Here is a 12,178-nt window from a genome sequence, read left to right as displayed (position 1 = left end):
CACACACACACACACACACTCACACACACACACACACACACACCTGTCTTGTGTCGCGCTGCCTGCTGTGTGTAAGACAGGGCCGTCTGTAGCTCTGATTTCTCAGACACCAGGATGCCGATGGTCTGAATGTGAACCTGAATGAGGAAGACATGCATCAGTAAACAAGCACAAAACCTTCCGTTTATATAACAGCACTGACATTAAGCTAATGTCAATTAAATTACATTCAACAGTTAACATATTTACTGTTACATTTGTAAGGTGGAATTTTATCATCACATACATTTCCTCTTAATCACAGCCAAAACTAGTAAATGACTTCTGCTGTCAATAAAACATCTGTTGTTTACTATATTATCAACAAGTTCCTGAATGAATCAGTGCCGTAGATCTGAGCACTCAGATTCGTTTGAAGTGAGTGAATTTGTTCAGTCAGTTTGTATGACCTGTTCGATATAATTACGGCCAAATATTGTGTCGGTGATGCTCCCAGCATACTTATTTATTAGCGAACAGGACATGACTTCAATCCTGCGTAATCTGTTCACCTGTAGCTGTTCACGCATCGCTCCTTGCTCCTTAGTGAACTTCTGCTCAAACTCTTTCCGCTCCTGTTGAGAAGAGATAATGCACAATAAGAGAAGATGCTCATTAATAAACCATAAATGAGCAATCTAATAACACTGCTGGCAGCTTACTGTACCTTCTGCAGTTGATCAGAAAGCTCCTGAGACTGCTTCGTCTGAAAACAACGAACAAACAATTAACGCATGTGTGTTTATTAAGTAATAAATCATTAAACCGACACCCACAAGCATGTTAAACAGGGACCTGAGCTTCGTTAAAGACAATACGAATTCAAAATGCATCTTATTGACTTTAAAAATCATTGTGCAAATCTGAAAAATGCTCTTTAAAACCTTCAGAAGGGGAAAAAATATGTTTGATTAATATTATTAATATTAAGTACTAACATCAAATCTTAACATGTGCAATCCAATCCAAAACTTACTAAAATAATGAAATGAAAATAATAAACAGTTATTATGTATTAATATTAACCATTTAATTAACTCAAAGCACTCAAGGCATTAAAGTGAAGTATATGCACAATACAGCATGACCTCTCAAATAGATGAGAAAAGCAATGTTTACTAGGCCATGCATTTGTGTCTGAATAAAAGTTAATTATATGTGTGTGTTTAATAATCCTATCAGTTCACAAAGTATGCAATCTTGAATTTCTAATCAAAGAATTGCTTTCGTTTCTCTTTTGCAAGTCACTTTGGACATCTTCTAAATGCATAAATGTAGAAGTTAAAATCTAAACTTAGTATGCAAGACGACCGTCTGAGGCACAAGAACATGGGCAAACAATTTAAAAACTAGAAATTGAAACAATGTTGCATGTTAAAAGTAGCAAAGTAGCAATCAATGTCGCATCTTCAAAAACTCCATTGTGCTGCACTCTGTTATTGAATGCTTGCGAACTGCATTATGGGGCGTTACAGACACACAGCCACGTATCATGCACACACTCTTACCAGTGTCTCGAGTTTGGACGAGAGCTGAGTGTTTGTGAGCGCGCTGGAGTCCAGAGCCACTGCCAGCTCCTGGTTGCGCGTCTGACGTGTCAGCATGCATAGAAAAACAAAGAGAGAGAGAGAGAGAGGACAAATGAAAGGCAAACAGGCGGTGATATGGTGTAACACAAAGAATCTGTTATGTGTGTAATTGGACTCTCTAAACACCGAGTGATGTGGGATACAAACAGGCATTCGTTCATATTCAAACTGGGTGACATTTAACATTTTACTCAAGAGTGTTCCTAAAGTAGAAACAAATGGGTTATCTCTATTAAACCCTATTAAATCAAAATTGTAGATTTGTTACAGACCAAAGCTATTGATCACATCATCTTGAGCATTTAGTCATTTACAGTAATAAAGTAACAAATTAATATAGTAACAAAAACTGCTGAAAATGTTTAAAGTTATATACACTACCACTCATAAGTGTGCGATGAAAATTATGAAATTACTATTTAATATTTTAATTAAGCAAGGATGCATTAAATTGATCAAAAGTGACAGTAAAGACATTTAATGTTACAAAAGATTTCGGTTTCCTTTTTTTGGATTTCTATGTTTAGTTATTAAGATTAAAAAATGCTACAGATAAAAAATATGAGCACTAGTAATAATGATAATTGACTACCACGAATAAAAAACTGCTCAGATTGGGATCAAGTTATGTAAACTACTCTTCAAAAATGTGTGGTCAAAATTTCTATTTTTAAATAAAATAACACTTCTTTATTTAGCAAGGACACATCAAATTGATCAAAAGTGACAGTGAAGACATTTATAATGTTTCAAAAGATTTCTATTTCAAATAAATGCTGTTCTTTTGAACTTTCTATTCATCTGTGAATCCTGAAAAATAAAATGTATCACGGTTTCCACAGAAATATTGTGCAGCACAACTGTCTTCAACATTGATAATAATCAGAAATGTTTCTCAAGCAGTAAATCAGCATATTAGAATGATTTCTGAAGATCATGTGACACTGAAGACTGGAGTAATGATGCTGAAAATACAGCTTTGATCTCAGAAATAAATTACAGTTTAACGGATATTCACATAGAAAACAGCTTTTTAAAATTATAATAATATTTCACAATTTTTGATCAAATAAATGCAACCTTAGTGAGCAGAAGAGAATAAATTACAGTTTAACGGATATTCACATAGAAAACAGCTTTTTTAAATTATAATAATATTTCACAATTTTTGATCAAATAAATGCAACCTTAGTGAGCAGAAGATACTTTTTTCAAGAACATTAAAAAATCATTACATTAAAAGTAACGCATGACTGCTATCTACAGACACTCAGGCTTCTATGCGGACGAAGCCAGTGAAACTTTAACTTATAAACAGAGCCATGCAGCCTGTTACAGACGTGTGTGTGACGCTGAATCAGGATGTTTGTTCAGTGTGTAGCAGGAGATCATGGGATCAAATGCCAGAACTAGTCCTACAGGACACACCGCGATAACGCACATACTGACAGATACATAACCAATTATACCAATTAACATAGATTACAGAAGCACACAGCACAGATAAGAGGAAAACGGTTTCAGGTCTTTTTTAATACTTTATATTTAGCAGAAATAGCTGAAATTGTTCTTGATTTGGTCTGTAAACCATGAGGGAATCAATCTAGGATATGACTGTGAAAATGATATCAAGTGACTAATCAGCATCAGCCAATGCTGTAAACCCCTACAGACTACAAGCTATTTCCATCATAAGAACTTGTGCTTCAATAAGATTATCCTGCTTGAGCGAGATTACTGACCGTTCAGAGTGGTAATTATAAACTGCTAGACTAAAATAAATTACCTTACTGTACAGTTTTGCACATCTACTTTAAAAAAAAATAATAAACGCTCAGGTGAATTAATAGTAAAACATATCAAAATACCTCCAGTTCCTTCTCGCTGACCGTCGGCGGACCGCTGTCTCCATTGATGTATGTTGTTGACTGCATTAAACCCAAGAAGAAAATCAGAATTCAAAGCTTTGCCCCGAATCATTTGATCAATTAATTCTGGAACGGTTTAAATGTTGATATTTGGGTTATTTACAAGTGTTGCATACAAATTAAACTGCTTCTATTCCAAGTCTTGCAAATGTGTTTATACTTTTATGTTTGTAATTCACTCAAGCCATGCAAGTTCTAAAGAAGTTGGTTTATTTGGGAGGAGCCTGTTGAGTTTAGTTCTTAAAAGTCAAGATTTCTTCAAAAATGCATTTGGCCTCATTTGTTTCATTAGTGCATGTCAACCTAGACCTTTTATTGAAATTTTAAGAAGTCTATGCACTTCTGAAATGACTTTTGTATTGATGTAATCAAGCAGGGTGGAAAAATATAACATCATAGCATCACAATCCAACCAAACCCAAAGACTGAAGCAAGCAGAAGCCGTGACTCACGTCAGACAGCAGTCCATTGAGCTGCTGGGAAATCTGTCTCAGGCTCTCGGTGGACGACAGCGGCCTGCAAACACAAACACGTGAGTTCAGCGTTTTAAAACAGACCATTAGGTGCTACAGTTCTAAACTAAACAAGCATAACAAACATACAGAACCAAGGGTATCTGCGTAGAGTTAGTGTGCATGAACAGACAGAATAAAGCAGCAAGCTACAGCTTTAATGTAAATCTGAGTTTTTGTCATTGGTTTGGATCTATTTTTTATATACTAAACTTGAAGTATATTACATTTTACTACTTAAAGTCAATAACATAGGCCTACATAACACACACACTTTTATACTGAACGGTCATTTTTTAAACATTTGTTTTGTTCACATTATCGAATGAGCAGTTCATTGCCTTTGACACATTTTCTGCAAAATAAATAAATAAAAAATATAGTTTTTTATATGCTTTTCCACTTTGAATCCAGGGTAATTCTAGTTAGCAAAAAAATTAATAAAACAATTCTAAAAAACTTTTTAAAAAATCAAAAATAAAATAAACATTAACTGAAATAAAACAAAATATAATAAACTTAAGCTTTTATTTCAACTAGTTGCCAAGGCTACTTTGCTCGTTTTAATTTAGCTTGACATGAAGCACTAAAATAACTAAAATTAAAACAAATAAAAATGAATGAAAACAATATAGACATTTCTGTAAAACAAACCAACAAAAAAATGACAACACAAAAAAAATAGTCAAATTAAAATGAAAATAGAAAATAAAATATGAAAACTAATTAAAAATATGAATAATAACTATGATAGTATCTCAGTGATACCAAAATAATACTGCTTGATTCTAAGTTGGCTGCGTGTTATTCATCACAGAGATTTTTGGTTTGATTCAAAACTCTTTATGGAAGTTTTTTTTTTTAAATGCATCTGCGAAAAATGAATAGTAAAATATTTCCAGAACCAAGGCATCAGAAAACCTGAGCTGTCACTGTTGCGCTCTATAAAACAATTAAACATTGGCTGTAACGGTGTCATTCTTCAAAGAGAGAGAAACTTGTGTCACGTTCATGGCATGATATTTCTGTAGTAGCTTGTTCTCAAATAAAGAGTAAATTCACCTGTTATCTTCCAGAGGATGTTCATCGCCGTTTGCATCTCCTGTGTACTTCTGCTGGAAAAACATTTGAATGAAAAACACAAACTTGACATGCAAAACCAGACTTATGTGACAACATACCTGACAAGGCAATGCACCAAATTAAAAGACACACATGGATCAGATTAAAAACATGAGCAAACAACACACACAACAGCTGTGTTTCAAAACAGTCCTAGACTTCTGAAAGCCAGCTAAGGTGACTGACACCGAGACAGACAGACCTGCAGGCCAGGGTTATCAGAGTTAATAGCAGAAGCAGGGTTAGAGACGGGTTCAGCGCTGGTCTCCTCCAGCTCCTGCGAGACCCGGTCCACCGCATCCACATCATCCTGATGCAATACAGCGACAGAGACACATTAGACTCTCCGTGGGTTAAAACACACACACACACACACACCACATTCAGAGTAAAGATGCACAACAATCTATACATCCTCATATTTATCAAGTACATACATATAAAGGTGAAAAAAACATTTCCAGGCATTCAATTCAATATATAATCAATCCCAATATATTCAGACCCTGAAACTTAATTTTGCATGTTAAAGATGCATTAAATTCAACATGAAAAAGCATTCACAGCATGCACTGTAAAAATAGATTTTATGAAGTTGCAAAATAAAGCTTTATTGGTGTGTATGTTTTAAAAGAAAAATACTATTTTAGTCTTTTAATCCAATGTGTTATTTGCCATTTCTTTGTAATTAGATGTTGCATTTACTTGCAATTTCTGACTGCAAATGGTTTTTAAAAATTATTTTCAGTGCGAGTCGAATTCATTTAGCATGTGAAACATTTACTGTATTTCTTTAACCCTTGTGTTGTGTTCAGAACCCTTTCACACTAACGAGGTTACAGAGCAAAAAGGACCCGGCCTCAAAAATTGCTTATAAATCACTCATTATGCTATATTATCACCAAAGATTGGATTCAATCTTTTTGTCAACTTCTTTTCTAAGAAGTTGACAAAAAGATTGAATCCAATCTTTTTTGATAATATAGCATAATGAGTGATTTATAAGCATTTTTTGAGGCCGGGTCCTTTTTGCTCTGTAACATCATGGGTGTAACAAGGTGAAAAATCTCCCCCAGAACAGTATGAAAATGATCAAAATTTTTTTTAGAAGTAGTTATACCCTTTGTGAACAAAGTCACAAAATTTCAGTCCAATGCGATAACATTAACTAGTATTTTCGGGAAAAAGAAAAATTTTTCAGAGCAAAAAGGACCCGAACACCACATGAGGGTTAAAATAAAGAGCACTGATGAATCGTTCGCAATAAGCTCGGAAACATGAATGAGTGATTTCATGCCGACTTTAAAAATTGCAACACATGATGCAAACACCGACTTCTTCCTGCAATGACGATCTCACAGCATGCGAGGAAACACAGATGACGAATCAAAGAGCAAACGGGGGAGAAAGAGGAGGGACAGCGAGCAGCTCACCTGACTGTTGTTGACAAATGGAGGCCGAGACACTCCATTAGTCAGACTAAGATCAGACACCATAACTTTGAGAATATTCTCAATCTACAGAGGAAGGAGAGGCAGACCGTAAAGCAAAAGGCGTGAGAGAGGAGGAAGCAGTAGTGATAACGTGATAAAGCAAACACAAGATGAAGGGTTAGTAGCGCCTGATTCAGATCAATCACACAGCTGGAAAACACACCTTTCTATTACTACTATTACAATTAGAATTACAATTTATTAGTATTTTGAATTAGCTTTTAGCTTATTTGATATTTTATGCTTTCATTTTAATTTTAGTCATTTTGTATTGTGCTTTAATCATTTTTGTGAGTTTTTGTTATTTTTAAATATTAATATTTAGGTTTAATTTTCTAGGTTCAAGATCCATCACAAACATATTACATGTGAAGTAATGTAGAGAAATATTTTTTTCTTTAGTTCATCAACAAACTCAACCAACAATGAATTAAGCACATACACATTAAAAATAGAATATAGTTCATTATATTTATTATATTATATTCTTTTCTAAGACATATGATGTGAATACAATAAACTGAATATGGCAGGGAGAAAAGAATAGAGCAGAGATTTTTTTTATAAAAAATATATTAAACTATACAATGTACACAGAATCTGTACAGTGCAATTTTTTTCAGTTAGTTAATAATTTTAGTGTTTCAACTTCAACTAAAGCAAAGCTAGAAATTTTTACATTTTTATTTATTTCAGCTTTATTATTAACAAAATGTTGCCTATACAAAAATATACTTAGTCAGTTTTAGTGCTTTAATTTCAATAAGCATTTTTCAGTTAGTTGCCAAGGCAACGTTTACTAACGTCAATTTATTTTAAGAATTTCATTGAATATTTATATATTTTGTTTTAATGTTTTGAACAGTTTTATTTTTAGTTAGGGTTAATAACCCTGGATCAGACTCTCTGTAATACCTGTCGAATTACTGGCTGTTATGTGTAAACATTAATAATTATTATAAATGAGAAACCAATAGCTGTACAAAAACGGGCCCTCAAAATGGTGAAGAGGAAAAATAGCTCAACGAGCAAAAACTGACTAAATCCTCAAACAGTTCCTGAAACGAGGATTACTTCCTGCAGTGGGAAAGAGTCATTAACTGATCAGTCAAAACACAGCAGACAACCAAATCCCATCAGAGCAGACAGTGAGCATTCATCGCATCTGACGTGGATTGATTACGAACCTGACTCACATTGTCCGGCGAGTGTCTGTCCGCAGCTGCGTCCAGCTGATCGCCTGCTTTAACCTTCCTCTTCTTCTTTGGTCCAGCACTTCCTGTGGATGGGGTTGTCTTCTGTTGAAACTCCTTCAGCTGCAGGACACAAGAGCAGAAATGTTTGATATTAAATATATCATATTACAGCTACAGTCAGTCACGTATGTGTGCAGATACACTGAGAAAAAAAATGGTGTAGTAGGATTAAGTTTGAACCCATTTGTGACCCTGGAGCACAAAACCAGTCTTAAGTGTCAATTTTTCAAAATTGAGATTTATACATCATCCATAAATTAGCTTTCCATTGATGTGTGGTTTGTTAGGATAGGACAATATTTGAAAATCTGGAATCTGAGGGTGCCAAAAAATCTAAATATTGAGAGACTTAAGACTGCTTTTGTGCTGCAGGCTCACATTTTCACTCCAAATTGCTAGTGAATTAAAAAGAAAATACAAATGTTAAGTATCACATTGAATTAAATGTGAAACTTTAAAGGAACATGCCACTATTTTTGAAAATAGGCTAATTTTCCAGCTCCCCTAGAGTTAAACAGTTGAGTTTTACCGTTTTCGAATCCATTCAGCCGATCTCTGGGTCTGGCGGTAGCACTCGCCTGCTGCATCCATGGTACGGCAGCAAAGCTCCTTGATTATTACGCCGGAATGAGAGTATAGTTCCTAGCCATATCGGCCTAGAAAATCACAACTTTTCATTTTCCGTCGGTCTTAGTACACGACACTGCTGATTAAAGTCACTGAGCAAAAATTATTAAGAAAAGTAATCCACACGACTCCAGTCCATCAATTAACATCTTGTGAAATGAAAAGCGGTGTTTTTGTAATAAACAAATCTATAATAATAATAATAACGCTACGAATCCATAATCCATAATAACGCTTCCTCCAGTGAAAAAGTGTTCTGGTGTGAATCAGGAGAGAAATCTGCACAGATCAAGCAGCGTTTAAACAGCTCTAAACTAATATGTGGCTGGATTTTGATGTGAGAGACAACAGCAGATGCACTTTATCACTGGAGGAAGTGTTATTATGGATTCGTATTTTAGTTATAAACGTCTTAATGCTGGATTTGTTTCAGCTTTTGTCTTCTCCAGATGTTAACTGATGGACTGGAGTGCTGTGGATTACTTGTGGATTATTGTGATGTTTTTATCAGCTGTTTGGACTCTCATTCTGACGGCACCCATTCACTTGCAGTGAGACAGTGACGCAATGCTACATTTCTACAAACCTGATGAAGAAACAAACTCATCTACATCTGGGATGGCCTGCGGGTGAGTAAACTGTCTGCAAATAATCATTTTTGGCTGAACTAGTCCTTTAATACAATAACTGAAGAAAGGCAGAAAGGACTCAATCTCAAGTCAATGATCCTGTTCTGGCACAGTTTAAACACTGGTTGGAATGCATTGTGAAAGTGTGTACAAACTAAATCAAGATAACTAAATCAAGTTCCACTGCACCAGTGACAGATATGACAACAAACTGCACATTCTGTTCGAGAGTAAACTCCCGTCCAATCCTGCGATATGAGGACACGTCTCTAGCGGGTCAGGGTCGCAGTAGTGTGTTTGGGTGTGGATCAGCTCTCATGGGACGGACGACTCTACATCAGATCTCATATGACAGAGCCTTGCTTTGCCATAACTTAAATTCCAGGGTTGATTTTTTCAAGCCGTGTTGACTTTCCATGCCACAGACCGCATAAAGGACAGCAGCTGTGCTTCACAACCTACAGCAGACATGAGCTCCCTAACTAGACAGCACTTTTGGGCATCAAGTGGCTGCATTCCTAGACAGCACACACATACATCATAAAAAAAAAACACCAATAATCACAAATTTGATCAATTAAACCTCAAAACAGCAATCTAAAGAGCATAATGAGGGCAGATTAAATCTATTAGTTAAGCACTTTTACTCTTAACAAACTAGGCACTGAACCAGCTGTTTCAATTAGAGCTGTCATTTTAACTAGCAGTTAGCAAGTACGTTAAGCTAACACTAATCAGTTGGTTAAATTAGCCTAAAGTCAATAAGAGTACTAAAATTGTATACAATTAATGTCTAGTTTTGGTTTATTTTAAACTAATTCACATTGTTGTTGTTTTTATTCTGTAACTAACGCCAAAACACAGAGGCTAACAGCATTAGCATGCCAAGTTAAACTGACACTGACTCACAGACACTTATAAAAGCGCATTTCCGACAGGTTTAAGTCGTTAAGAACGCGAATAGAGAGACGAATTCTAATGAGTTTGTATTCAGGCCCTGCCGCAGCTCAGTCCCCGGGCTTTCCTGACAGCCGCGCCCGTCCAGGAGTGTTGGCAGCCGGATGCGGGCCCGCGGAGAGGCCGGTAGACGTGGAATGTCAACATGACGGATGAAACACACGCGCTCGGACGCGATTCAGTTACGATCATTAGTTGTGATTTGTCACAAAGAGTGTAAAAGAAGACGTGAAAGTACATAAACGTACCTTTTTCTTGGCTGCAGCGAGTTTGATTTGCCTGTTCTGGTCCGCCATCCTCTCGCGCACACTATGCTTTGGCAATACATTGTAACAGTTGTCATGCCAATAAAGCACATATTGAATTGAACTGAATTGAGAGAGAGAGAGAGAGAGAGAGAGAGAGAGAGAGAGAGATTAATGTGCTTCTCAATTCTTATTGTGCATTAGAATCACAAAATTCCCTAGATTCTAGAAATCTAGAAATCTTAATGTTTAAGTATATAATGATATTCTAGGGCCTAGAATATCATTATATGCTTAAACATTAAGATTTGTAGCTACTCATGGAAATTACTAAAGAGTCAAACCTGTTCATTAGAAGGGCGTGTCCCAATACGTTTGTCCATATAGTGTAGCTACTTACGAAAATTAACCATGGTTTTACCACAAATAAACCAAAAAAACATAGTTACTACAGTTAAACCACAAATTATCCATGGTTTTCCTACACTAACCATAGTTTAACCATGATATTTTTGTAGTATAACTGTGGTTACAAATGGTAATCAATACACCAAAAACCATGGTTACTACACCTTTACTACAATAAAATCATGGTTGATTTTCATAAGAGCTGTGCGGGCAGCAGCTGGAAGCTTTTGTTGATGATCAGTTTTGACTACATTTTCCACTTCTGATGTCATTTCTAGCGAGACATTAGCATTATAGTTGAATATTCTCTTTGTAATCACCAAAGCACTTTCTATTTTATCTGAAATTCAAACAAAATACCCAAAACATTAACAAAAAATACGATTAGGCTATCTAGTAAATATATATTCTTATTGTATAAGAGTAAAAGTTTGGAAGAAAATGTTCTGGTTAACCTATTGCTTATATTTGGGAAATGAATGACGTTGGTTCAGCACACTAACTGACGGCCGTCTCTTTAAGGCCAGAGTATATTTCTGCCGTCCGCGCACCTTCCGCATTACGTAATTTTTGTCATCAGGAGGGCTCGCGCTGTTGTATCATCGCACAGTTGTGTCATCAGCTGTTGTACGTTGCGCACCGTCCGCGCGGTCTCAAAAAATTGCCTGCACGCGGACGGTGCGCGACGTACAACAGCTGATGCAACGACGGCGCTAGGTCCTGCGGTGCATCTCAAACCCGCCTCCTCTATTTCGGTGGAACATACCAACACAAACTGGGGGGGCTAAACTGAATCATTCACTATATACTACAACCAGGGCGTCGCTGAAAATGAGTGTGAGAGTTTGTTTATAGACTGCTGTTGTCACTACTGCAAACTCCCATATACATAAATAATTAATCGAAAAATATAATTTCCCTGCAGCCAGTGGGCCCCCTTCCCAGTGTAGGCCCCCGTGTAGCCCATAGTCAGGGCTGGTCTGTTTGTATACAATCACATGACATCAGAGGCTCAGTTCACACAGTTCACACCAGTTCACACCACGCGACCGGCAGCGAATATAAACTATAGACTGTATAAAAAGATATAAACCGACACTTCAGCAGCGTCAGAACACGACTGGGATACCGGACGCGACAGAGGACACCTCCTGGCGTCAACGCAGCCTGTAGGTGTTTCTAAGCTTTCGGATTTATTTCAAGATGTAGACTTTAGAAGTCTTTTTTTTTTCTCAAGTTTTCTTGTATTTTTTATTTTTTTTAAAGGGGTCATATGATGCGATTTCAAGTTTTCCTTTCTCTTTGGAGTGTTACAAGCTGATTGTGCATAGATAAGATCCCTGAAGTTGCAAAGACTAAAGTCTCAAAACCAA

The 12,178-nt window shown here is 36.2% G+C and overlaps 2 protein-coding genes across 2 annotated transcripts in view; one reads left to right on the top strand and one right to left on the bottom strand.

Moving 5' to 3' along the window:
• Positions 1-10,455, bottom strand: part of LOC107743075 (golgin subfamily A member 2-like) — a 15,555-nt gene extending 5,100 nt beyond the window's left edge. The window contains exons 1-11 of the mRNA XM_016556186.1: positions 10,401-10,455; positions 7,871-7,999; positions 6,624-6,707; positions 5,393-5,500; positions 5,131-5,183; positions 4,009-4,072; positions 3,497-3,556; positions 1,548-1,628; positions 707-745; positions 552-614; positions 44-137 (exon numbers count right to left, since the gene is read on the bottom strand). Coding sequence (XP_016411672.1) covers positions 44-137; positions 552-614; positions 707-745; positions 1,548-1,628; positions 3,497-3,556; positions 4,009-4,072; positions 5,131-5,183; positions 5,393-5,500; positions 6,624-6,707; positions 7,871-7,999; positions 10,401-10,448 — 823 coding nt within the window. The 5' untranslated portion in view covers positions 10,449-10,455. The remainder of the gene's footprint in view (positions 1-43; positions 138-551; positions 615-706; positions 746-1,547; positions 1,629-3,496; positions 3,557-4,008; positions 4,073-5,130; positions 5,184-5,392; positions 5,501-6,623; positions 6,708-7,870; positions 8,000-10,400) is intronic.
• Positions 10,456-11,908: 1,453 nt separating this feature from the next.
• The window catches only part of LOC107743079 (uncharacterized), a 12,419-nt gene continuing 12,149 nt past the window's right edge, over positions 11,909-12,178 (top strand). Inside the window, exon 1 of the mRNA XM_016556192.1 lies at positions 11,909-11,974. The gene's annotated coding sequence lies outside the window, so the exon portion shown is untranslated. The remainder of the gene's footprint in view (positions 11,975-12,178) is intronic.

This window comes from Sinocyclocheilus rhinocerous, unplaced genomic scaffold (assembly GCF_001515625.1).
Source record: "Sinocyclocheilus rhinocerous isolate Xijiao unplaced genomic scaffold, SAMN03320098_v1.1 scaffold737, whole genome shotgun sequence".
Lineage (NCBI taxonomy): Eukaryota > Metazoa > Chordata > Actinopteri > Cypriniformes > Cyprinidae > Sinocyclocheilus > Sinocyclocheilus rhinocerous.
This window is presented reverse-complemented; position numbering and strand designations above follow the sequence as displayed.